Consider the following 27,136-nt stretch of genomic DNA (forward strand, 5'->3'; position numbering starts at 1 on the left):
AGGACTTGTACTTTCTTCTCTTTTTTTTGGCAGGCAGGCAGGCTTGATCTCATCAATCCTTTCCAATTTCTTGCTAGCTTCTGTTTTTATTATATGTTCCAACAAAACCAAAAACCAAAACCAACCTTGGAATTCCACAGACTGATTTTTTTCTCTGTGGAGATAACTCTCTCTGGTACAGATCGAAATGAAAGTCTGCAAAAGACTGCAGAGCAATTTCTTTGCCTGCAACTCTTTCAGAGGAGACATTTAAATTGAATGGGTGAGAAAAACGTGTCCTGTAAATGTCATTCCCTTTTCAAGTACGTTTTTTAAAAATGCCTCAGATCGGGTTACTAAACCTGTTAGGTTAGGTATCATTTCTAAAATATCTTAAAGGAGTCACCTGTCTAACATTAAATGATGTTACATCCTATTGATCCTGATGCAGAGCCAGCTCTGGGTTCTGCAAAGGAGTCTAGGAAGCCTTTGGTGCAGCTCTGTGCTTTCTGATGGAGATGGGAATCTGGGGATTAGGAATACTACAGTAATTACCTAGCATTGAAAGGGGAATAGTAGCATGTCTTTCAAACCCTCCTAAGGCCCTGTGAAGGGGAAAAAAAAGCTTTTTCTAAGTTTTTAATTAGTCTCCAGAATACCAATTGCATTTTCATTTTGGTGATACCTTCCTGCTGTTGTTATTCAAACCTTCCTTCCTTCCTGCCAAGGATTTCAGTCTGGGTGTTCTTCTAGGATGGGCACTTCTCCCCCTAAGATGTGGTGGACAGCACACTTAGAAGGGTGAAGGATCAATGGCAGAGCCCTGCTGATGGCACCTGGCAATGTCAGCCCAGCATTACGGGCTGGAACCATATACCAGATGACTTCCCTACTGCCAGGGGCACTGAATGGGAAGAAGGGGAACTCTCCCACCATGGGAAACCATCTTTCAGCATGTTGGTTTTGCCCCAGCTCCCACCATTTGGCTTTCCCCAGTCCCCCTGCTTAGGAACTGGTTGTTGTTAATAGCCATGACCAAGAATGAGTTTCAGGTCTGGCTCTAAGAATAGAGCTGGATATTCACATGGGTGGGTGTTGGGGCCACTGGGTCAGAATCAGTAAATAAATGAAGGACCAAAAAAAAAAGCAGGACCCCCCCAAAAAGGCAGAAAACATCTTGGCCTTTTCCTCAATGTGTCCCATATCGTTTGGGGAATAACTACAAATACGGCTTCTGACAATTAGTTTTAACCTATTATTCTTTCTCAGTATCTTCTTTGATAGAATGTGGTAAGCATACGTTACTAGGTCATGGTTGTGCTTTGAAGAATGCTATTAAGAACTATAAACATAAATATTACAGTGCTGTAAATAATTTTTAAAGCCCTGCAGACTGAATGGGATGGGCTTCAAAATGGTGTCTTGCTCAGGATTTCATACAACTTAGGCTGACTCTGATAAATTCCCCCAGTGACCTCCTCTCAATTTCATTTTCCTGGGCTAAGTGGGTCTGAATCCAGGTTGATTAATTAACCTATAGATCTCAGAACAATGAACAAGCACTACTTATTAATGTCTACATGGGAAGTACTAAAAGTTAGTAACTTAGAGGAGACTTCATTTTAATTATTACTTCTCTCTGTATAACTCATTTTCTTTAGTTACATAGTCCCAAGCCATATTCATTGTTTCTTAATCACACTGAAGTTCTGATGCTAGTCTGTTAAAAAAAAAAGTGTGCACTGATACTCCTATATATGAACTATATCAACTGCAGGTAAGCAGCTTACAGGACTAGTCCACCAACATCTTCTAACCCCATAAATAAATAAATAGGTAAAACCAAATATTTCTACCCAAATCTAGCTTTTCATTGACGTCTTTGATTCCTATGCATGGGGAGATGATGTTTCTCTATGTGGAATATTCTCATGTGCCATTTCACTTAAAATATGAAGAAATGCAACCTGGAAATTTTATTAGTGAAAGTAATAAAGATAACCAAGAGGCCAAAGATCAGCTGTTTTTATTGTGATTATAATCAAATAGAGAAAAGGAATAGGATGACGGCTACTGGCTTTGCCACTATAGTCACATATGGCCCCTGCTTGGAGAGAGGAGAAAGTTTGAAGATCAGAGGGTATCTGTTTTATACCCCTAGTGGTTCAGAATCCTAACTGGGCTGAGTATTGAGCCAAAGAGGGCTATAGAATGTTAGGAATAAATTTGACCTCTCTCCCCACATGCCTAAGTGCCAGTCAAACCAGCAGAGTGTGTACTCAGCGTTGGTAACTAGTGCTTATAACTAGTGCTTTAAATAGTCTTATGAAGAATTTCATGAAGGTATTCTTTCTAGTTTTACAAATTAAACTTTACTACACTCTAATAATCTCTCTCTGTGTATGTTTTAAAGTGGGCATTTTCCTTTTACATTTTTCTGTATATTAAATCATGTTCCAAATTGTTCTCTGTCTTTTGAATTAATGCTGCTCCATTCTCATTTCTCATATTTCGTTTGTAAAATATTTGGTTATAATATATCATTATCTTGGTGCCATTGCCGTATCTCTTGTTTTGTCTGGTCTTTGTCCCAGATACTGGGAAGAAATATCTGGTAACTTTCCCAAAAGAGCACTATTACGAACAACATGCCCTTTTTATTGGCTCTTTGCACTCTCATGATATAATACATTCTTTATGATCCCTAATTTCCAAATTTCTAATTTGATTGTACTTTTTGTCATTTATGACTGCAGGACTTTGGTTCTTGGTAGAGTAAGGTGATTTCGTTTCTTTTCTTTGAATAGTTTCGTTAATTTTCATGAAAAGTCTGGAAGGAAGACATCTTTTAGGCAGAAGCAATGATAAGAAGTCCACATCTAAACATGTATCTTTGTTTTATATCCCACTGATTTTCATGGAACTACCTCCTGAACCTCCTTTACCAATGGTGGTCGGGTTTTTTTCCCTCTACTTTTATTTTTTAAAAATGAGGAGGGGGACAGTCTTCAAGAGTTACCCCAAGTCATGACATTTAGGGCTGCTTTTTCTCCACTTAATATGCATTTCCCTTACAATAGCCTAAACTTCAAATTTAAATATACTGAGAAATGAGCCAGAGAGAAGTTGCACAATGAACATATCCAGTCTACATATTCTGCTGGAGTGATTCTAATTCTTCTAATTTCAGTTAGAAGTAATAAAAGCAATAAACATGTATTTTAAAATGTTTGGGAGTGTTAAAATCCCACATATAATGAAATACTAAGAAGTACCAGAATTAACATACATACACAAGACAATTAGCACGGTCCACTGAACTCATGCGTTATGGAAACAGAACTTGTAATTTGAGTCTAGTCTTCTTTTGTATTATTTTTTAGCCTCACTGTTTAATTTGCACAGACCATTTATAGAGCAACTGTTCACATCTGTTAAATTAAATGTTAAATCTGTTAACATCTTATTCAATTGTATTTATTAATCAAAATAATTGCAGATAGGCAGTCTAAAAATGGAATCTATTTTCTTTTTAGTTCTAATAAAACAATTGTCTGAACAAGTTACATAATAACTCTTAGGTCTTTTATTTTGGTTGAAGTGGTAATAGGTGGAGATAATTAATATACCTTAATTAATATATATCCATATTTTTACTTTGTGCTGCAATATTCTGAATGCTATATAGGATGATCTATTAGCAGATTCTGAAGTCCTCTTCTGGGCTTTTAAATAACCTATTTTATAGATACCTGATATAGATACCTGAGAAGAAAATGCATGCATACTCTGAAGGGCACACATAAAAAACAGAATTGCCTCTCAAACTGAATATATATGCAGGATATCCCTTTCCCGCAAGATTGTGGTAAAATTTAACTCTCATTTTTGAGATAGACACATAGGAATTGTTTGAAAGTCTCATGGCCCTGAGAACAATATAATCAAAATGAGGACTTACTGTACTACATTTTATTGAGAAAGTTCTGTTTTCCTACACTATTCTGAAAACAGCTTTCTTTAATCACCATGTTATTGTGATTACTGAGACAGGCTAAGATCCAAAGAATTAGCTTAAGCATAACCAAGGGCTTCTGCATGTTTAGCGGGATTTTTACAACTTTTTTCTTTACACATAAAAAGTGTCCATGCCCTGCCAGAGAAATTTGCTTTATAAACATCTAGTTTAAAAAGCAGTTTGTTGCAGTGCATAAGCAAAGTTGTTTCAGAAGGAAAATCCCCGAAATCTTATTGGACCACCAAATAAGGTGCATGGTTCTTTGGATCCAGGACATAAATTCTAAAGCTGTCCTGTTAGAGGAAAATAATAGGCATTTAATTCAAGGGGAGTGAAGTCAGAAAAACACTAAACAGAAAAGGCTTCAATCTTCTGTATGATTAGTTTAGAAGTAAGCCGCACTCGATTCAATGAGTGGACTTCCATTTACTTTGATCTTGGAACAGATCATAGAATTTGATTATTGTGGAAATGGGCAGTGTTACATCTAGCAACCGAAATACGTTTCTTATGGATTTCTACGGGGGGAAAAAAAAGAGAAGTTGCACTGTTTCATTTATTACAGATAACCAGATAATCTCATATGAGATAGAAGTGACATTCATGATGAAATGCCGAGTGCCACATTTGGGGTTTTATAAATCAGATTACAGATTTTTAAAATGTTACAGACTTTTCCCCACAGTTAGCCTTTTCAGTTTATCTGGAATCCGGTCATTGGATCTCATCAAGGTGGGCTGCTGCTGTCCTTCAGCAGTTACAGCCTAAGGCCTCTGCTGCTTCAGGTCAAATTGCCTTCAAGGTTGGTGGTGCTATTTTTTTTCCCATGTACTCATTTTTTTTTCAAAAAAAAAAGCATGCTCAGGTCAGTTGTCTCTGCCTTTGCATTAAATTTGTCCTGAGCCATTGCTTTGGAAAGGATATTTTATAATGGTATTCTTTAAAATGTTAATGCTATTATTAACATGTGTTGCATGAATTAGATACGACCTAACTGATTTTTTTATGGCATTAGTATGAGTGCCTTAAGTAGAATGAAGAATCCATTGTGCATGAAGATTAATATTCTAATCTCACTGCCTGTGTATGGACAATAAGAGAAAAATAACATTTGTTCTTGTACTACTATTACTTGTGGTAGCAACAACACCAAGCCATATTATCCCATTTCATTGGAAATGGCCATACATTAAGAAGCAGACAGTATTTTTAAAATCCCCAAGTTGCCGACTCACAAGTGCATTTTCAACTTTTATTTAGACTTTAAAGAGTTAATCACTTCCATAGTGCAGTACAGTAATACAGTGCCCTTACAATCAACAGAGCTATATTAATGTGATCATTACTGTAGCAGTATTTAACATTGATTTATTGATTTCTAAGAAGTCCACTCTTGAGTAGTTTTTTGTTAAAAAAAGCAACTTGCATTATGCAAAGCTGGACATCTTTCAAGAAAACCCTGATGTACGGCTTGCAGTATTTGCCAATCGATCTGAAGCGTCAAGGAAAGTATGGCTGAATCTCATATGCCTTTATTAAACCTTGTGTATAGTAGTTAAACCTTACCTGTTTCTAGTACGCATACCATGCACTGACAGTGAATCAGTACAGTACTGCATGACTTCGCATGACTGATTTAACACGAGAATATCATTATAAAATATCATTATGTAATGTGTTTGCGCAATGATCGTTGTACATGGAGGCTTTTGCCCACTATGGAAGCTAAATTAAAATAATAAAATTGACTTTCATATATCTGTATCTATACCTATCTATCTATCTATCTATCTATATATACACATGCATGATGCTGCAAGATAGCATATGTAAACTATTCCTTTCTGTACTATGTTCAGTTCATTTTCTTGCTGGTTTCCACAGATCGATACATAGTTATTTGTTTGGATCACTGATGCCTTTTTCCTTGTTTCCCCCTCTATATTCTGTAAATAAATGTCTACAAATATATCCTGATGTTGTCTTTCCATAATTAACAATTGTTGTGTGAAATACCATACTGGCATTTTGTGTTAAAATGCCATTTCTTAGTATGGGTACACCTGCTACACAGGGAACATGAAAATGCTAAGGATGGTTTACACCTCAGGATTAGTATAGCAGAGTGGTGTAAACAAGCAGAAAACTTGGTTTTGCATACAATACTTAAATGTTACAGAAAATAATAATTTCTTAGTAACATCTTATTTCCTATTTTATATATTAGCAGCATATACAAGATAAGCTACTTAGGTGGCTTTTTGGAAATAAGGGGTTAATTTAGGCGTGATGTAAATTGAGCAAAGACCCACTTAAATCTTACTGCATTTCCCATAATACATATTTCTCTGCATAATACATATAAAGATTCAGTGAAATACAAATGTGCAGAGATCATTTTCAAAGAGTAATATATTCTTTGATGCTTTACTGAAAGGGATTTTACATTATTGTCAGATGATCTCATGGTGTTATAAGCAGGTTGTGATCTGGCATGCTTTTATGAGTTGCATCCAGCATGTTAAGAACGTTCTTTTAATTGTTTTGTGAAATGTTTGCACATGTGATTATTATCTGTGAACTCATTGTACATGTATTGAAATGTGTTTTCTATTGTGCTTGATTTTGCTGGCCATTCTTGAATGACTTGGCAATTCAAGAAACAAACGTTTTGTGCTGTCCTCTGTGATGCATATTCTCTTTGATATGTTTTGTCATGTTCATCAGCTTGCAACTTCCCTTTGCCAACAGCATACCTTTATATGTGTTGGAAACAAATTTATGCAAAGACATAACTTAGCAAGCTTTGCTTAACATATTTTAAAATTATCATGAAATTATTTTTTTCAACATTTAAACATAGTTTGCTTGATATAAATCTTTTGCAGTTAATCCACCTTCAGACTTGAAATTTAAAATTATAGATGAAAATACTGTTCAAATGTCATGGGCAAGGCCATCTGATGTGATAGAAGGTTACAGGATAACTGTGAGCTCTGCAGCTGGTAAGATTTAATATTCTTTTTTAGAAAAAAATCCTCTGGCTCTGAATGAATGTACTTGTGTTAAATCATCTCTTTTTTCCTAGTTGATTTTGAATGTAGAGAATGTCTAAATACAATGTGAAAAAATTAGAAGGAACCTCTTTAATTGGTTGAAAACCGTATCTGAAAATTGTAATTTTATTCATGTCTAGATAGCTAAAGATGTCCTGAGTTTAGTGGTTTTTATGCTTTAGTAAGCATGAATAGAATTGTAATCTTGATTGATTAGGAAAAAGCTAAAAGATTCAGAAGTTACTTCAGCAAGCCAAAATTTTATCAATATGAAAGAACTGGTGTTGTGACATCTCAGCGTAACTTCTGCCCCTTATGTACTTGCATCTAACATCATGATGCAAGTATGAAAGGTACGGTATTTCTATCACAATGCGTGTGTTATCATGTGTATCCCTGCAGATATTTATGGCATTTTTACATTGTCTTATCTTTGATTGCTAAGGCAGCTTCAATGGGGACCTTCCCTAATTGTATCCTCATGACAAAACCCAGTGAGTTCTTTGGTCAAGTAGGGACTTGAACCTGAATCACCCCAGTTTAAATTCAACACTATAACTATTACATTACGGTGTCTGTAATACACAGTACCTTATGGAAAAATCACCTGCAATGGGTTGTAATAAACTGGGAGGCATTTTTCGGGAACATTTCCCCTTCTTTTTTTAACCTCTTCTATCCTCTTTAATTTCTTTTTTGGACTGTTTACATGGCCTTATTTTTGTTGCATGTTAATAACTCCCTCGTTCCTTTTCACATCTGCCTAAGTAACTAGTAAGAACAATATATTTAGCAGATAGAATGCTGGTTTTATGCATCATTATGTTCTAATCTGGTTTGTTTGGCTTTGGCTAAATGTATTGTGTGAACCCAGCCATTGTATTTTGTAAACCATACTTTATAATGTATTCTGTGAGCCCAGCTATGGTTTATTCAGAATGATACACATGGCTAGGCAGATGTGTGAAGAAACACAGATCATACTGCGTATAGTGGTAGTTGGATTCAGGGCCTAAATATGTTTGATCAATAGCCTCAGGATGTTGTCATTTTATGAGGCATATTCTATAGGCAATTCTTTTTGCTGTTATTTTTGTATTGTTTTACTGTTCATGGTTTTTAAAGCCATGATTTTTTAAAAAAAAGATATTTCAGGACCTTATTTCAGATATTTCAGATTTTCTAGTTCCCCCATGGAATTTAACTTCTTTGCCCTAAGATATAATCAGGGAGATAGGATAAGAACTTTGCCTGAATGGCTACTTGCAAACATGAGAATAGTTCGTCCATTTTTTGCAGGATGATGCTTAAAGCATATGCATCACGAACATGTTATTGCTAGCTGTTTCAGGAAATCAAATGTTTGTGAGTTTTTAACATTTTGTTTCTTGATATATAACTTTTGAATGATAAATGGTTATGTGATTTACAAACTCTGCTAATGGAAGTGTTCTATATATGTAATTGCAGATGGATCAAGTAGAGAATTTACCTTGGCACATACAGCTACCCAAACATCGTTAACGGACCTCATACCTGATACTGAATATGTTGTAACAATAAGTTCATATGATAATGTAGAAGAAAGTGTATCTGTCTCTGGACAACTTACAAGTAAGTTTGCATAATTAATCCAGATGTAGCTTGGAATATAGTCACAATACTGCTACAAAGATATATAGAGAGGTTTGGCTTCTACCTTTTAAGGTTGGACTTAATTTGCTTTAATTAGCAAATAAATATGCTGAATGTGAATTTCAGAAATCAGAAACCATTCCCTTCTATGTGACGATGATGATGATGTTAGTATTATTATTTGTATATAATTGGAGGCTTCATTTAAATATTTTCTTCTCCCATTATACTGTTTCAGAGATCTATAGAAAGTACTGTAGTCTTCCACTTCAGGAAATTATTGCTTCCAGTGAACTCATTACACAAACGGCACCTTCAATATATTGTCTAAATTATCTTTTCTTATGACTTTAGAAGAGAGTTGGGTATAAAAAACAATGGTCTAATTAAATATGACATGGCCTTCTTTGTCAACTTATCTCCCACCATAAAAGGATTGCAAAGACATCCTGCAATGAAGATAAAGTAGACAAATCAAAAGCAACCCTTAGATTCTGATAAGAAATGTTTTGGTTCTTTATTAACCTGTGTGTTCTGCTGTTTTAGTTCAAACAGGCGGCTTTATAACAAGAGAAAAGAAGGTTGAAGAAGTTCGTTTGCAAAGTAAGTAATTTTGTTATGTTGCTACTGCTGCTACAGTGTATGGTAAAACGAGGCATCGATTTCTAAGCCAGCATAGCCAAACTGCCTAGAGATGCACAAATGTGTTTTGGCTCTTCACAAGACATCTTTAGTGGCTGGGGAAACCCCCCCCCCTTTTTTTTTTTAAAGCCTGAGACCCTTTAGGTATGCTTTCCTTCAATTTCCATAATTCTCATTGTTCTGGCTGAGAAATCCAGGAGTTAAAGGTCCAACAAATATAGAAGTATCACACTGGAGAAGATTGAAAGAGAAGATCCCTTTCCATCTCATGCAAATCCTGCAGAATATAAAAAATTATGTTTATCGCACTTTGGTTCATGGCTTGTTCTTGATGGCCAAGGAGATGAACTTTTATTTTATTAAAAACTTTTTTTGCCCATGCTTTGGGCACTTTCAAGTCTATTCTTTCCCTTTCTCCCTTCCTTGTTTATCCTTTGATCTACCAATCTCTAGACTATGAACGAAAGTGAGACTTTTGTTTGGCTCAGGAGACATGCCAACCATTTTAAATTTGATTCAGAAGAACCCTAATGTCAATGAACAGGCTGGAGCCTGATTCCGATTACAAAGGGTCAACCAGTATACTGCCTTTACCTTACTCATGTAATAAGAGACACATATGTGCATTATCCTGGGCATGGGGTGGGTGGGTTGCTTAAAGCCCATGAGATGCTGTTATTTTATTGTTGATTGGGTTTGTTCTCCACTTTTCTTTTGAGCTTGTACATTAGTATATTTTGATGTTTATTTCTGTATTGTGCTTTTTATGTGATGTTAGCTGCCCAAAGTCATTAATTCCCCTTATATTCAGTCCTTTGCACCCATTGAAAGTTCCAGGACACCCTCAAAGCAGCGTGGAAGGTGGCCCAGGATTGGCTGCAAGAGGCAAGCGAAATTAGTTTCCCTTTCTGTGAGAGTGAACGTCCACTGGATTATTAGACCTTTTCCATAAGTCTCAGTTTGGAATATATGTACATTGCTATCTAGCTATCTTCTATTTAGAGCCAATTTGGTGTAGTGGTTAAAGCACCAGGCTAGAAACTGAGAGACCAAGAGTTCTAGTCCCGCCTTAGGCACAAAGCGAGCTGGGTGACCTTGGGCCAGTCACTCTCTCTCAGCCCTAGGAAGCAGGCAAGGGCAGACCACTTCCGAAATCTTGCCAAGAAAACTGCAGGGACCTGTCCAGGCAGTCGCCAGGAGTCAACACTGACTTGAAGGCAGGCATGCATGCATACACACATGCATGCACGTATAAATAAATAAGTATCTTCTAGCTATCTGATTCACACACATGGACCCCAAATAAATTATATATTTATAATGTATGGATGTATATGTGAAGGGTAATAAATGGTTCTATTCCATTATGTTTCAGAGTGTTCCATTAGTGCTGTTACAGATCTAGTTTTTCTTGTGGATGGCTCTTGGAGTGTGGGCAGAAATAACTTTAGATATATATTGGACTTCATCGTTACTCTTGTATCGGCTTTTGATATTGGAGAAGACAAGACAAGAGTTGGAATAGTACAGTACAGTACTGATACAAGGACTGAATTCAATTTAAATCAGTATTTCAGAAAAAGAGATCTCATTGAGGTGATAAGAAGAATACCTTATAAAGGAGGCAATACAATGACAGGTATGAACTTCCAGCTGATAATGCAGAAAGCCTGAGTGACAATCAGATATCTGCCACTTTTCTTGCTTGGTGGCTGGTGCTCCCTTACAAGATTTTATAATTTTGAATTTGATCTGAACACTAATGGTTAAAACAAATCACAATTTGTTTTGTAATTTTAGGGGAAGCTATTGATTATCTGATTAGAAATGCACTTACGGAATCTGCTGGAGCAAGAACAGGCTTTCCCAAAGTGGCAATTATCATTACGGATGGAAAGTCTCAGGATGAAGTAGAAATTCCTGCTAGAGAACTTCGTAGCACTGGAGTTGAAGTCTTTTCTTTGGGTATATTATTTTATATTGTTGGTGGTGGTGATGTTAATTTATTCACAGAGAAAAATTTAAAGCTGTGTATTTTGTTTGTTATACAGTATAAATGTACCTCCCCCATGCAAATTATAGGTGATTAGATTAGGTTCTTAAATTTGGTGCCAACATGCTGGTAGAATGCCAGCTATACCAGAAATGGTTGTAATGTTACTTTATAGAGATCAAAATCATCTCCAAATCACTTTTATTTTGAACAATTTCAATAATATCAACAAAAGTGCAATGTTTTAAAACATTGCTTTGCTGAATAAATAGTATAAACCTGATTGCCCGATGCAAACACATGCATTTCTCTACGGTTGCACTGTTCTCTTGATCTACCATGCAGATTTGCTATAATGCTGACACAATACAGTTCCATTGCATTCCATGGATGTTTATGTCCATGTACAATAGAGAGAAGAACATGCCATATCTAACAATCTGTGTGCTGAAAGAGAGAGAGCAATAAGAAGTCATTTCATCTCACAGTATAAATCATCACGTAGTCAAATTGGGAAAAGAAGAGTAGTGGACATTCTCTTTCTATCTCAGCAATGACAGGTAGTTTGAAGTGTTGATACAGAAGACTTTCATTATATCAAGAGTAATCATCCAGAGAGGGCATGTTGCGGGCCCGTCCGTAAGAGACTTTCATCTGGCGGGGTCCAGGAAATGGGCCTTCTCTGCAGTGGCCCCCGCCCTTTGGAACGTCTTGCCCCTGGAGGTGAGGCAGGCCCCTTCACTCCTGGCCTTCTGGAAGGCCCTGAAGACTTGGTTCCGTCGTCTTGCCTGGGGCGGGAAAGTGAACAACCATTCTTGGGGGTGACTCGCACCCTAGAGCCCCTCCCACCAGCTTGGATTTTATTCCCACTTGGATTTTATATTTATTATTGTATTTTATAATAAGTGTAATGTGTCTGGTTTCAGGAGATTTTAATGTTTATGATCGGAGTTTGATTTTATTGTAAACCGTCCAGAGTTCCTCTCTTGGGGGAGATGGGCGGTAATTAAATTTTAATAATAAATAAATAAATAAATAATGTATGAAAAAGACAGAAGTGGGAAAGCAAGCCAGGTTTCCTATCTCAGAATTCATTAGAAGTCATTGAAATGATTTTGATCTCCCATCACAATTAGCTATTGGAAATTCTCAAATGGAAGGATGATTATGTACAGCACGATTGTACAGACTTGTATAATGTTGTTATCTCTACCATTTTCTAGGAATCAAAGCTGCAGATGCCAAAGAGCTGAAGTTAATTGCATCCCAGCCCTCATTGAAGCATGTTTTTAACGTGGCCAACTTTGATGGCATTGCAGATATTCAGAATGAAATTGTCTCACAGGTGTGCTCAGGAGTTGATGAACAATTGGGTGACTTAGTTAGCGGAGAAGAAGGTAAAACATTTTTTAAAGTCTCAGAGTAATTAACTTTATCCTTGGATAAATATGCAGCTGTAATAATAGGAAGAAAGAAGTCTCAGGTTCATTTCCTGACTAACATTTCTGGTTAGCAAGGCAATGGGAATTTGCTCTGCCATCAAGCCATGTTTGAAAGATCAATAACATAGAGCTTGAGGCTCCAAGGCTGCCTGAAGTTCATAAAATACATAAGGGCAGCCCCCAGAGTCACTTCAAAATTTGCTACCAATTGTAATTTTTAATACAGAAGGAGAAAATAATTAAAAACAGTAGGAATAATCATACTACTTAATGTTAAATTTAAATTAACTCAAATTAATTTTTTCCTCGACCAGTTTTGAAACTAGTTTACCATGCTTGGTGGTTGGTTGGTTTCTTCAGTTGACCTCTGATCATAGTTCCATTAAGCAAACCATCAATGAACCCAACCATATTGGACAATTTTTGTTCTGTGTCCAGCCTTTCTTTTTTAGGGAAGGTTATTGAGAAGGTTGCAGTGCAGTTACAGAGAATCCAGGAGGGTGTGGATTTTCTGGACCCCTTTCAATCAGGTTTCAAGCCTACATATGGGGCCAAGACACCATTGATCACACTTGTGGATTACTTCTGTCAGTAGTGGGAGAAGGGATGGTGAGTCCATCCAGCTGTCCTTGATCTCTCAGTGGCTCTTGGTACCATTGATCATGGTATTGTTCTGGACTGGCTAGGGAGCATTAGGAATGCAGGGCCAGTATTGCAGTGGTCTTCTCCTTCCTCCATAGCAGATTCAAGTTGGTGTTGTGGGCAGGGAGAGATCTAGCCCAAGGCCTTTTTTTGGAGTTCCTCGGGTCTTGACACTCTCCCTGCTCCTGTTTAACATCTACATGAAGCCATGGGTGAGGTCATTCAACAGCACAGGGTGATGATGATAGTTACATCTCTACCCTGGACTGACCAGGTGATGTTGTTAAGGTGTTTCTTGGTGTCTGGAGGCTGTAGGGATCTGGATGGGGAAGAACAGGCTTAAGCTCAACCTTAACAAAACCAAGTTCCTTTAGGTTTTAGGGCCCCCTGGATCCAGTAATTTTCCACCTCTAGTTCTGAATGGGGTGGCACTACCCCAAACAGAACCAGTGCCTAGTTTGGGATTTTGTGCCTCTTCCCAGATTGGGAAGCACTGCTCATGGTAATTTAGTTGCCTTCTGAGTGGATTATTGCAACACCCTCTACATGGAGCTGACCTTGAAGAACATCCAGAAGCTGCAATTGATCCAGAATGTGGTGGCGTGAATGGTTATTAGTGTGCACTTCAGTATCCCTGTGTTACACATCTGCTCTGCAAATTGCACTGGCTCCTAGTATGTTTCTGGGTGCAATTCAAGGTGCTGATTGTTACCTAGAAAGACCCTCATGGCATGGGGCCAGGTTATTTGCAGGACTGCCATTCTCTGATTATTTCTACTTGTCCCATTAGGTCCAACAGAAGGGGCACACTCTGGGTTCTATCTATTAAACAATGTTGTCTTGTGGGACCTTGGAAGTGGGTCTTTTCTGTTGCAATGCCTGCCCTCTAGAACATCATACCCCCTTGAGACTTGGTTGGCTCCAACTCTGCTGGCATTTCAGAAAGCTTTAAAAACATTGTTTTTCTGGGCATGGGAGGTTAATTGGGTCTGTGAGTTTGATGTGTTATCTGCTGATGATTTATGTTGTCCTTGATTGCCATTAGATATATTGTTGCTTACTGTACATGAGTTTTTAACCTTATGGTAATTACCCAGAGTTGCTATGGCTGGATGGGTGGCAATATAAATTGATTAAATAAAAGTAAATTAAAAAAAAGCATTTTTATATTTGTATTATTCCTCTTAATGTTCCAGAAGCTGCTTATGATGGAATTTTTTCCACAGAATATTTTGTGACTAGTTAGCTGCTTAAATATTGTGTTTTATTTTGTCTTGTATTTTGGCTGTATTATTTATTATTGTTCTATATTGTTTACAATTTGGATTTTAATGATATTTATGATGGATGTTTTAATTTGCTGTATATCGTATTGGATTGCTGTAACTTGCCATGACTCCTTTCTATTCAAATAGAATAATCAATAAAGGAGAAAAGCAATTTATCCTGTCTTATAGAGATTGCTGTTAGCAAAATATATCTGTCTATCTTGCTTAGTTATTATTTGTATGAGCCTCTGAATTCTGGCCTGTCAGCTAGCAAAAAAAGAAAAAAAAACCCTCTGGATGAATATCACTCTTTCTCTGAAAATATCCAGTTGGAGTATTGAGATTTATCTAAGATTTTTGTTTCTTTCTGGGATTTGTATACTCAGTTCCCAACTCTATACTCATTTAGAAAGCTATGCAGCAGCAACTAAACTTAATTATCTGGAAGCAGCGAAGGGGGTTTCCTTTAGGCAAAGGAGGCCAGTGAGAACCTAATGCTTTTACACTGCAATCCCATACATATCAGCTCAGAAATAAGCACCGTTGTACTTAATTGAATTCTCATAAGGCTGTGTTAATGCATTCCTGTAGTCAGGATTATTTACTCTGGAATAAGTTCCACTGAACTCAGCACTGCTAACTTCTGAGTAAATGTAGAGAGATTTACCTCTTTTTCAATATTTATGATGTTCCAATGTCATTCCATGTGTATAGGACAGTAAATATTCATAATTCTGTCCACCTTTATTAGTAACCTTCATTCAGCCCATAGATAAAGTCTATAATCAGTTTGCTGGAAAAATGGTATCATTTGCTCCAGTGTTTACCCTTGAGCTGTTCTTTGGAGATGGGGGTAGTATATTTAGGCATTAACCTCTTTGCTCAAGAAGGACATATTTACAGCTGCATTTTTGTTCATTTTACAGCTGTAGAACCTCCTTCAAATCTGGCAGCTACACAACTCTCATCACGATCAATCAAAATCGCTTGGGATCCATCTCCTAGTGACATAACTGCTTATAAGGTGGATGTTATTCCAATGATACCCGATGCCAAACAATACTCAGTGAATGTAGGACCTCAAACTACTGCTTTTAACATAAAAGATCTTTCAGCAGACACAGAATACCAAATTAATGTCTACGCCATGAAAGGACTGACTGCCAGTGAACCAGTGACTATAATGGAAAAAACACAGCCAGTAAAAGTCCAAACTGGTGAGTCATTGTCACTGAAATGATCTATTGTGTGTCAATGGCTGAATCATATAAAACCAAAATACTACAGAGAAAAATAGTGAGAACATTAAAAAAAAATCTTGTTACATGTATGTATTTTTGATAAGTTGATAGAACTTTTGAGAAGCAGCATTATGAGAAATAAATCAAACCCTCTACACCATGGACGGGCAACTCCATTTTTGGAGAAAAGAACACATTTAGTCTTGTGTAGCATGTGGAGGCCTACACCCAAACTGTCATGGTAGCAAGTAAAAATAAGTGGTTAGGATCAAAAATGATCAAGAGCAAAAAGCATTGAAGGTAAATTGAGCTTTAATAAATTAAAACATACGTTATAATTAATTTATGGAATTGGTTCCAAGATGTGATGATGGTATTGGATAAAAACAAAAAGAATATACACAGATGGATAAAGAATAAATCAAGGCCCAACTTATATTTGAAGTAAGAATTAATACTGTCAGGAAACTTAGGGCTCTTTCTCATATCTCTCTAATTATGGTGCAAATATACCCCCATATCCCCATTCCCCCCAGTCCCTTGAGCACTCAGGGACAATGGCTGTCAACAAAAACGAGCTCTTTAGGGTCTCAGCAGTCCAAGCCAAGAACTCAAAGTAACTCTCAAAATAAAATATCAAGCCAGGGAAGTAAAGAAGTCTGGCAGCAGTCTGAGGCTTGTTCCCCAGCTCGCTCTCACACCAGCGGTCTCAATAAGCCTCACAGCCTCAGCTGTGAGCAGACAGGGCACTCCTTACTTGAAAAGTCTCTGGCCCCTTCATTCCCTCCCAGGAAAGCTCTCCAGCATGGGGAACCGGCTCTCTCCTCCACCTGGGCAATGAACTGAGTGCCAGCCAGGCAGCACGGGGGCAGGGGGTTGGTTCACACAAGACTGGCAAGGCAAATTCAGCAGGTGTTTTCGCTGCAGGCTCTTCTTTGTCATCCTCTGGCAGCCACCATCTCCTTCAACCTCCCACACCTGCCCCTTCTTCAGAGCAGCCTTTGTGCTTAGCAGTGGCTGACAAGGAGGCTGGTGTTGGAAAGGAAAACAGATCCCAGCAGAGAGCTTTTAGAATTTCTCTATATGTCACATGCGACTGACAAAAGGCTGCTATGCAGCTTGATTGAAAGTGATTCTGAAAGCTGAAAACTAACTAAAGATCACTCAGGGCTTTATTTAAAGAAATAATTTGCTTTGACAAAAGCATGAGCCTACTAGTGTAATGAGAGTCAGTCTGATCTAGTGGTGAGGAATAAGGAAACCCAAATTCCACCTCTGCCTTTGGTATGGAAGCCAGCAGGCTGACTTTCAACCAGTCCCTTTTTTTTAGTCACAGCAAGAAGGCAATGGCAAAGAAAACTGCCTGGACTTGTGTGCATGTAGTTGCTAGGAGTCAAAACTGATTCGGAGGCACCAAAAAAAAAAAAGGGTGGGGGCAACTTAACAAAATGCAAAGAGTTCTGTGAAGCAATATAATTGTGACTTCTTAGTTCAAAACCAACTTATTGAAATACATCCGGGAGATAAATAAGCATATATATTTTTATAAGAATAATTTAAGGCCTACTGAAAAAGTTAAGTTAGTACCTGTTCAGTTATATCTTATGAGAATCCCACTGAGCTCAGACTTATTTTTGAACAAAGATCTTTAAGACTGTACTGCCTGATACCAGCTCATATTCTGTGGAAGCTGCCAAGAGTCCTTTGATTGCAGTGTGATAGAAAAGTGTAAGATAAATATAAATATGATTTCCTTTTGATTGTTTACTTTACAATAAGATCAGAGAACTTAATTGAGATTTTAAGTTTAAACGGTTTGGCACTCTACTGCAACCCTGTTCTGGATCAGGCCGCTTACATATTGTAAAAATGTGATCTCATTATAACAGTAGATTACTTTTTGGCAATGCAATTATTTAATTATGAAGGGTCCAGTCTGAAAGGGAAACGAAACAGCTAAACAATTAAAAAGTCTCCTGCTTCCTATGATCAAATCCCAGCCTTGTTCAGCTAAAAATGTCTACAAGTGGCTGCATCTTTGAAAGAATATGCAGGTTCAACTTCAGTAGAAGCTCATAAGACTCCCATCCATTAAATCCTGTTGCTACACACAAAGTGGTAGGCATGTGCAGTGAACAAGACTCCAAGGCGAAAAGCTGATTTGGAGCATGTGCGGCTCTTCGTAAAGCACCTGTTGGCCACACCTTAAAGAAGCTGCATCTTTTCATAGCCTTGCATGGCAGTTGCTTTCCAGTTCCCGGAAAACATGCCTTAAGTTTAAGGAGGTCCTGACAGAGACTATGTGCATACCCACATCTGCTCCAAGTCCCCTTTTCCCCTTTGAATCCAGACTGCTGTGCAGTCCTACAGACTATAGGAAAGGGCCATAGATTGGGCTGTGATGTCTTCTCTTTGTGTTTTTCTTCATTGATCTAATTCTGCACTGTTGGAGACAGGATGTTAGAATAGATGGATAAATTAAGAGTTCTTACTTTCTAATAAACAGTGACACCTAATTATCTAGTGCTACTTTCCAGAAAAATCAAAGTGGTTAACATATCAAAAGAAATATGTATTTAGACTAGCACTGTAATATTAATGGAATATAATCAATGACATATGAGGAGCTAGAGAAAACCACGTTGTCAGAAGCAGGTTAAAGAAGCAAATGTGACATTTTTTCCTAAAATGCTATATAAATACTAAACATCCATATTTCTTTTTACAGAATGTGCAAAAGGAATAGATGTAAAAGCTGATATTGTGCTTTTGGTTGATGGCTCCTACAGTATCGGTATTGCCAATTTTGCTAAAGTAAAAGCATTTTTGGAAGTGTTAGTTAAAAGCTTTGAGATTTCACCTGAAAAAGTCCAAATAAGCCTTGTGCAGTACAGCAGGGATCCATATACGGAATTTCCTTTGAACAAATTCAACAGAATTGAAGATGTAATTCGAGCTATTAACTCCTTCCCCTATAGAGGTGGATCTACAAACACAGGCAAAGCTATGACCTATGTAAGAGAAAAAGTCTTCATCACAAGCAGAGGTGCAAGACCAAATGTTGCAAGAGTCATGATTCTTATTACTGATGGAAAATCATCAGATGCTTTTAGAGAGCCTGCCATAAAACTGAGGAACGCAGATGTAGAAATATTTGCAGTTGGTGTTAAGGATGCAGTGCGATCCGAGTTGGAAGCAATTGCTACGCCCCCTGCAGACACCCATGTCTACACAGTGGAAGATTTTGATGCTTTTCAAAAAATATCATTTGAACTGACACAGTCAGTCTGTCTACAAATTGAACAGGAACTTGAAGAAATTAAAAGAAAAGGTAGGTGGTTCTTCCCATGTAGAAATGCATGATGAAAGTACTTACTGAAGAGTTGGAACAAAAGATTAATAGCAGTATGGTTTGCTACTACTCTAAGGGAAATGACTGCTTAAAGCATAGGTTATGGATTGTTGTGAACATGTCTGATCATGAATATTGGATCCATTCCGCATGCCTATATACAGTAGCTTACCAACAGCTTGTTTAAAGTTTAAGGTGCTTTCTGGCAGTGACTTCTGATCATGTTAATCTGATAAACAGACCTAAAATAACTCATGACTTGTTTTAGGTTTATTTCTTTTTTAGCAATGGGTCAAAGTCATTGCCAGATGACATGAAAACTTTAAATATAAACAAGCCAGGATAGGCTATTGTTGAGCCACATGGAACTATGGGGAAAAATTACTATGTGCAATCAGATGTGTTCCCAGCCAATCATAAATAACCCACTCTATAAAAAGATGGGGAAAATAGTCTATTTCACTCAGTAACATTTTTTGAAATATAGAATGGTATCACTTAAAAAAGTCTGAGTCAAAAATTAAGCATGGAAAGGAAAGGAAAAAAATTAACAGAGCAACCTACAGGTAGTCATTGCTTAACGGCCATTCATTCAGTGACCATTTGAAGTTACAACGGTGCTGAACAAATGGCAGTTACAACTGGTCCTCGAAGTTACATCTGTTGCAGTGCCCATGCAGTCACATGATCAAAATTGGATGCTTGGCAGCCTGCCTGTATTTATGACCTTAGTGGGCATCCCACCTGTCTATCTCCCCCCATCTCTGTCCTTTTGGCTGCCCTGCACTCTGCCACCCATCCCGTCCCAGCCGTCCTTCGCTGTTTTCTTCCTCCTACTGCGATGAGGTGTGCCCAACTGAGGCAGCTGCTGGCCCTTCGCAAGGCCTCCTCAATGCTGCCTGATGCCTCATGAGGCCATGGAAAAGCCTTGTGAGGCCTTGGGGAGGCCTTGCATGGTGTTGTGGAGCTCTCACATGGCCTTGCAAAGGGCCAGTGGCTGTCTCAGCTGGGCACACCTTGTCAGCAGCAAGAGGAAGAATGGAGAAGTTCAGCCAGGGGTGGCAGGGGCAGGTGGCGGTGGAGTGCAGGGCAGCCAAAAGGGCAGAGATGTGGGGGAGATAGGTGGGGATGGGGTGTTGAAGCTGAGGTGAGTGCAGCAGGGCAGGAGAAGTGTGAGGTGCTTGCCTAACAATGGCATGATCTTTGCCTAACGGCTGCAACCAGGACTACTGGAACTACCATCCCTAGGCAGTGTGGTCATGTGATGTTTTGCCCACTGACCGCTTTGCTTAGCGATGGAAATTTGGGTCCCAAGGATCGTTAAGTGAAGACTACCTGTATTTAGTTTTTGTTTGTACATTGCTTGCTGTCAGGCCCAGCCCAAGAACTTCAGAGAATCAGTTCAGCCAGACTTCAGTTCTTTATTTGCTCACACCGTATAGACAGAATCTTGCCACACTAAAGCTACTTTACCTACCCTAAGGGGAAATAACCTGGGAAGGCTTTAGGGTGGGGCTATTCTGAACCTCTTAGTTTTCCCATATTCCAATTCCAGACTGTGTCTCCTTTTATCTTGCCTTCCTCCGTGGAATGTGCTCTCTTTCCTTCCTGAGAACCATTACTGAACCAAGCATTACTGAAATCCACCACACTAACATCTTTGAAGTGAATTAGAGTACTTTTATTACATTGTATTGTATTTTATTCATTTTATATTTTCAGTTCTTTTATATTCAGCCTTTTTTCTGAGAACTTAAGGCAGCATACAAGGGACTCCCCTCGTTTTATATATAATAAACCCTATGTTCTAAATTGGTTGGAAAGAGACTTTCTGATCAAAGTCATCCAGGGAACTCCCTGATTCAGTGGGGACTTGAATATGGATTAAGTGCAACACCTTAATCACTATGCTGCTCTGAGTATCCAGGCAGAAAATAATGTCCACAGCCTTTACACTAGGAGCCATGTGTCACCAAGCCCATCTCCTGTGTGCCTATTATGCCTCTTGTAATCAAATCCCCCACTACTGGGAGTTCTCCTCCTTCAGGAGGCATATCCTCAGTGTGACAGGGTATCTGTTTGCCCAAGCAATAAATAAATGTAAATAAAAAAGACTTTAAAGCATGGCTCCCACCATTAATACCTGCAGCTACTTTGCTTGACTTGAAGAAGATAAGATTTGATAGAATATTTTAAATGGAATTGGATTGTATATACAAATGGCAAATTCTCCACTTTGCACTGATCATATGAAAAAAAAAGATTTCAGGCTTTTTAACTTGATGGATCTTGATTTTTTTCCCACTGAAACCAATGGGGACTAATTTAGGTATGTCAGCTCTAGGCTGAGATACCTGAAGGACTCAATTTGGGTAAATCAGTTAAAATTATTTCCCTTCAACTGGAAGAATGTTCTGTGAGCAGAAGGAACATCTCCCTGATGGAGATTTGGTAGGACCCAAGATACTATCTTCAGAAAAGACAAGTAAAATGACTTTTAATTTTAATTTAATTTATTCAATTTAAACACTGTCCAACTCCAACTGATTCTAGGCAGTGTACAATAAAACCAACAGAATAAAAACAGAATAAAAGCACAAACCACAAGAACCAATGGCGAATCTGGCTAACCACACTGACACACAATCTGGCAGGGACTCCAAACACCCTGGTATAAGAACTCTATTTATATAATATATGAGAGGCAGAATCTGATTGATTGATTAATTAATTAATGCAATATCCAGTTCTTTTTAAATTTCTTTGAATCCCAGCTTTAAGGTAAAATGTAGTATGTTACTTCCTGTGCTTCCAGAGAACCTGGGTAGTATGATTAGAATTTTCTAGACTAGTTTAGAAACCAGAAATATTTCTATTGGTCAGCAAATTTAACATGTAATTGTGATTTGGTTGTTATTACAGTATTTCTTTAAAATATAGGCCAAAATTAGTTATGAAGTTAAATGAATGTACTAAATCTAGTAGTTTCATAGCCAATAAACATGATAGATGCTGAAAATCATCATCATCAAAACATACTTTGGAGCATTCAAAATGTATTTCATGCATTATGGTGTGGAATCATTTCAGTACTTCTGAATCAGTCCATCCAATATGTTCCTCCCGAGAGAAAATTTTGGGCATACCCTACTCTTGTGAGATGAGGGGAATGGAATCAGGAAACTCTTTTTCAAGTACAGCTCCAGCCTTACCTCTCTTTAAAATTAAGGCTTGCTCCATTCCTTCTGTGTAAGATGGGATTTTTCCAAAGAACATTTGGTAGTTTATTGTCACTATCTTATTTATTTTATATTATTTTATATTATTTTATTTTTGTTTATATTATTATTATTATTAGTGGTAGTAGTAGTATTTTTATATGTTGAGCATTTTCTTACACTTTGATAAGTAGGTTAGTTCTATTTTTATTTTATACTTTACGGTGGACGTATATAAATAAATAAATGTATAAAATATTAGGTTAGTATTGATGTAGCCTGTGCAGTAGATGTGGAGTCTGTGATGTGAACGGGCAAAGGCAAATGCAATTTTAGGCTGCCTCAGATGAGTTCCAACTAATGGGTTACAATGATTCTTTTTCATTCTGGTTTGGCTACACCTCTTTGGGTGTTTTGCCCTATTCTGGACACTCCACTTTAAAGATTCAGGGAAACTGGATAGGCAATGAGAATGATCCAGGAGTATTTTTATATCTTGAGCATGGAAAGGCAATGAGAATGATCAGGAGACTAGAAAATGATGAGGAAGGCAAACTGAAGGAGCTAGGTATGTTTAGTCTTGAGCAAAGAACCCCGTGGGTGGGGCAGAGGGAGAATATAGCAGCACCCCCTAAATACCTGAAAACATATCACACAAAGGAAGGTAAATACCTGTTCTTTATTGTTCCAGAGTTCAGGGTGTAGAATAATATGTTTGAAGTTTCTGGAAGGCAAGAAGAATAGTTTGACAGTGAAACCATTTACCCAGGGAAGTGATGGGCTCCCCTTCCCCTCTAGGTGTCCACATACAGGATAGACAGCCATCTGTTGGGGACGTTTTAATTTTTATCCTTGGCACTGAACAGAGGGTTGGACTTGGTGACCTAAATGCTCCTTCCAACTCTATTACTCTGTGACCCCGAGACTTAGTTTCTAAAAGCACCTAGCAAGGTGACAGTAGAACTAGAGATATCCTGATTCCCAGCTCCTTTGTTTGCTGCCTGCGAATGCCTTCCCCAAGGAGAATCAGGTATACTTCAGATACCAGAAAGAGATGTGCAGGTGAAAGAAACTGGACTTTCCACCATGGCCTCCTCTCATTAAAGTGTTGCTACTTCAAGCTGTTATCTGCCTTGATTTGAGATCGGAATGGCATAGACTCATATTATAGCCCTGTGCTATCTAGTTTGACTCTTAAGTACCATGATGCAGTTGCTCTCAGAGAAATTGATTTTTGTTTGTTTGTTTTGCTGTTATTTATTTAAGCGGAGTATGCTGGGCCTCTTCCACAGTAAATATTACTCTTCCTTGTTTTCTTGAAAATTTGAAGGGAATGTTTCTGAAGTCTGCATATCTGTTGGTTAAGTTTAGTGAATACCTCCTCTCTATGTTAATAGGTACTTAAGCCAGTGTAGATGATTGTGAAGGCCTGGCTTTTCCTCCAGGCACTGGGTGGAATGTTAGTTAGGGAGTCTGGCATGGGGTTATAGGTCCAGTGGTTTGTATTTTTACTGTGTCTCAATGCCGTTTTAGCTGGGTTTTGTTTTAATGTAATTCTCTGCTTTTGTTTTTTCACCACTCAAATTTCTTGGGTAGGTCATGCTGTGATTATTGTTTAGTATATATGAAGCATACTCCTAGAAAGTTGAAAATATTTTGAATTTCTATTTTTTTTTTAGAGTAAGATTAATCAGATATATTTTTTTATTTAAGATATGGATAGCTTGGTAAGCAAGATCAACAAGACCTTACTATGTAGAGGCATCAGGGTTGTTTTCCATATATTTCTGGAATTCAAAAGATTTATCTAACCATGCTTTGCTTACTAAACTGTTATTTTTAACAGCTCACTTACCTGCAAGGAACTTGGAATTTTCTGAAGTGACTTCTAACAGCTTCAAAGTTAACTGGTCTTCAGCAGGAGGGAATGTTTTGTCTTACCTTGTCCAGTTTAAAGAGGCTACTGGTGGAGAGGAAGTCAGGGTTTCTGTACCAGCTCCAGTTACTAACACAGTTCTTACTAATTTACTACCAAAAACCACATATGCCGTCAGTGTGATTGCCGAATATGAAGATGGTGATGGACCTTCACTGGATGGGAACGAAACAACTTTAGAAGGTATCATTCCTGTTGCCTTGATTCTGTTCTTCCTTCTTGAATCCTAATGTAGAAATCCAAATATTTGTTACCAAGGTGATGTGGTTGCTTCTAAACAAAAGCAGCAGTTGAAAGTTAGTTATGTATGAATTAAATCTCACTGTGTCCAGATAATAGATAAGAAGTTATATGAGGAGAAATATATTGTTAAATGAGAATTGGCAGCAAATTTTCCCACTGCCTTATGGACAGAAGAAAGACATGTAACAATATATAATGGATTTATTTTAAGGAAACTGCATTTAATTGAAGTAAATACATTTCTCAGTAAAATAGATATGCATACAATAATAAATTCTTTTAGTTTAGACAGTTTGTAAATAGAAAGAAGAGGATTACAATTCTAATATAGTACATCTGAGGTTCTTGGGTATAATTCCTTATTTTAAAGATATACATTGCACCTATGACCTGTGTGCATATATAGTATTTTAATTTGGGCATCCTTTATGATAAAGCAATTTGACATTCCCAGGGCTATAGAACATATAAGGATAATTTGAAAAATAACTCCATATCATAGTAGAAACTATTCTAGATTAAATTTTTATGAGAAAATTCACTTCTCTGTGTCATTTATACCTTACTAGTCCTGCATGTTGACTATTAGGTTTTCAGAATGCTACACAATCTCCTCATTTTTCTCATCTGTAGCACACAGTAGGTGTTGCTTGTAGTACCATGAAACTTTGGACTCTGATTTAGTGAATTTTGGATGCAATGGATGAACTCTGTGTCTGTTCAAACTAACTAATGAAATTCATTATATCCAAAGTAGTCCAGATGATTCATGTAAATTTATGGCATTTGTATAAATATGTGTCATTTCTGTAATTAAGTGATTTACATCATTTTCTTCAATTTATGTCACAAATGATGTAAACCATATTTAATGAATGTTGAGATATAATGGACACTTCCCTGAATGGTCATTTAAATCAGGGTTTTATTGTACTTTTAGTTAAAAGTAATAAAATTCCAAAAGAATATCAAGAAACAATATTTTGGAATGTGATTCATCTCTGTTTTGGTGAATGATTTAATTATCAATTACTTATTAAATCTGTCCTTCATCTGCAGATATTAAGGTGGTATACAAAAATGTAATAAAAATACAATATAATAGACCATCAGTGTTAAAGGGCAGCAAATAGCTTAAACTGAAGCAATTCACCAGTGTAAAATTCCTGGGCAAATAAACAGTTTTGGTGTAGCCCCAGTTGTACCTCCATGGGAAAGTAAATCTATAGTTGGGGTACTGTCCCGTGTTAGATAGTGCTGACAGTGTTAAAGCACGAACCGAATGATACAACCACATAACCTAGCAAGATTTTGTTGGTATATTTATTTTGAGATGAATTAAAATATAGGGCTAATATTGATGATTTTTGAAAAAAATATTTTTAGTCATAGGATCTCCACGAAACCTGAGAGTGACTGATGAAACAACAGATACTTTTAAAGTTGGATGGTCACCAGCTCCAGGGAATGTTGTCAGATACAGACTTGCATACAGGCCAGTTACTGGTGGGGAGACAAGACAAATAACTGTCCCAGCAACTGGAAGAGCAGCCACTCTACAGAATCTGATGCCTGATACGACATATGAAGTCTCTGTAACTGCTGAATACCTGTCTGGAGTTGGAAATCCATTGAATGGACATGGAAAAACTGAAGAAGGTAGGTAACCAACATCCTGCTTTTGCCATCAAATGCATTTTCATATAGGACACAGCAGTAAAAATCTGTTAGCGTATCTTCATTGTAACGGGAAGCTATGACACATTTCACTGGTTCACTGGCAGCATTTAGAATAATAGCTTGACATGTCTGATCTTGAGTATGTAAATTATTGAATATTAAAACAAAAATATCAACATGTCTTTACCAATCTCTGAATCTAGGTTCTCTGTAGAGGCATACTTCTCTTTAGCAATAATATTTCTCTGTATCTCTTAAATTTCATTCCAGTGGCCAAATAGACACCTATTTCTTCTCTTCTTTCTCCCTAAAATTGCAACTTTTAGTGTATGCCCTTCCTACATTCTTGAGGTGGACACCTATGGTGTTCAGGTATTATTTTGTTGTTGTCTGACTTAGTTGCCTAAACATCAATGCTATCTTGTATCACTTGCTTATACAGTAAAACTTTGATTTAGCAGACCCCATTTAAAGACTTCGGATGCAATGGACCAAATTTCCATTTGGTCATTCCTCCTGAAATAATAGAAAGGTCCATTACATCCAAATTAGTCCAGATGGGGCATTTACATTTATCTTAAATTTCTCCTTTTATATATTTTACAACATACTTGGTGATGAGGTCATTATGCAAATTATACAAGTTAATGTCATTCCCATCAATTTATCCATTTGTATAATGACCTCATTATACAAATGATGCCAATTAATGCAAATGACATACTTTTGGATTTAACAGACATTTGGGAATAATGGATACCCCACCCATCCAATTAGTCCATTAAATCAAG

The 27,136-nt window shown here is 37.4% G+C and overlaps 1 protein-coding gene across 2 annotated transcripts in view; it reads left to right on the forward strand.

The window, feature by feature from the left end:
* The window catches only part of COL12A1 (collagen type XII alpha 1 chain), a 129,623-nt gene that overhangs the window by 13,671 nt on the left and 88,816 nt on the right, over positions 1-27,136 (forward strand). The window contains exons 1-10 of one of the 2 annotated variants that reach the window (XM_063313009.1): positions 6,887-7,002; positions 8,524-8,667; positions 9,235-9,291; positions 10,706-10,969; positions 11,131-11,295; positions 12,547-12,720; positions 15,602-15,892; positions 18,645-19,247; positions 24,333-24,605; positions 26,052-26,324. The exons of the other annotated variant lie outside the window; for it this stretch is intronic. Of the exons in view, the coding sequence (XP_063169079.1) occupies positions 6,939-7,002; positions 8,524-8,667; positions 9,235-9,291; positions 10,706-10,969; positions 11,131-11,295; positions 12,547-12,720; positions 15,602-15,892; positions 18,645-19,247; positions 24,333-24,605; positions 26,052-26,324 (2,308 nt within the window). The 5' untranslated portion in view covers positions 6,887-6,938. Of the gene's footprint in view, positions 1-6,886; positions 7,003-8,523; positions 8,668-9,234; positions 9,292-10,705; positions 10,970-11,130; positions 11,296-12,546; positions 12,721-15,601; positions 15,893-18,644; positions 19,248-24,332; positions 24,606-26,051; positions 26,325-27,136 lie in introns of those variants that run through there. 2 annotated transcript variants of the gene reach the window in all.

Source organism: Candoia aspera, chromosome 1 (genome assembly GCF_035149785.1).
Source record: "Candoia aspera isolate rCanAsp1 chromosome 1, rCanAsp1.hap2, whole genome shotgun sequence".
NCBI classification, from domain to species: domain Eukaryota; kingdom Metazoa; phylum Chordata; class Lepidosauria; order Squamata; family Boidae; genus Candoia; species Candoia aspera.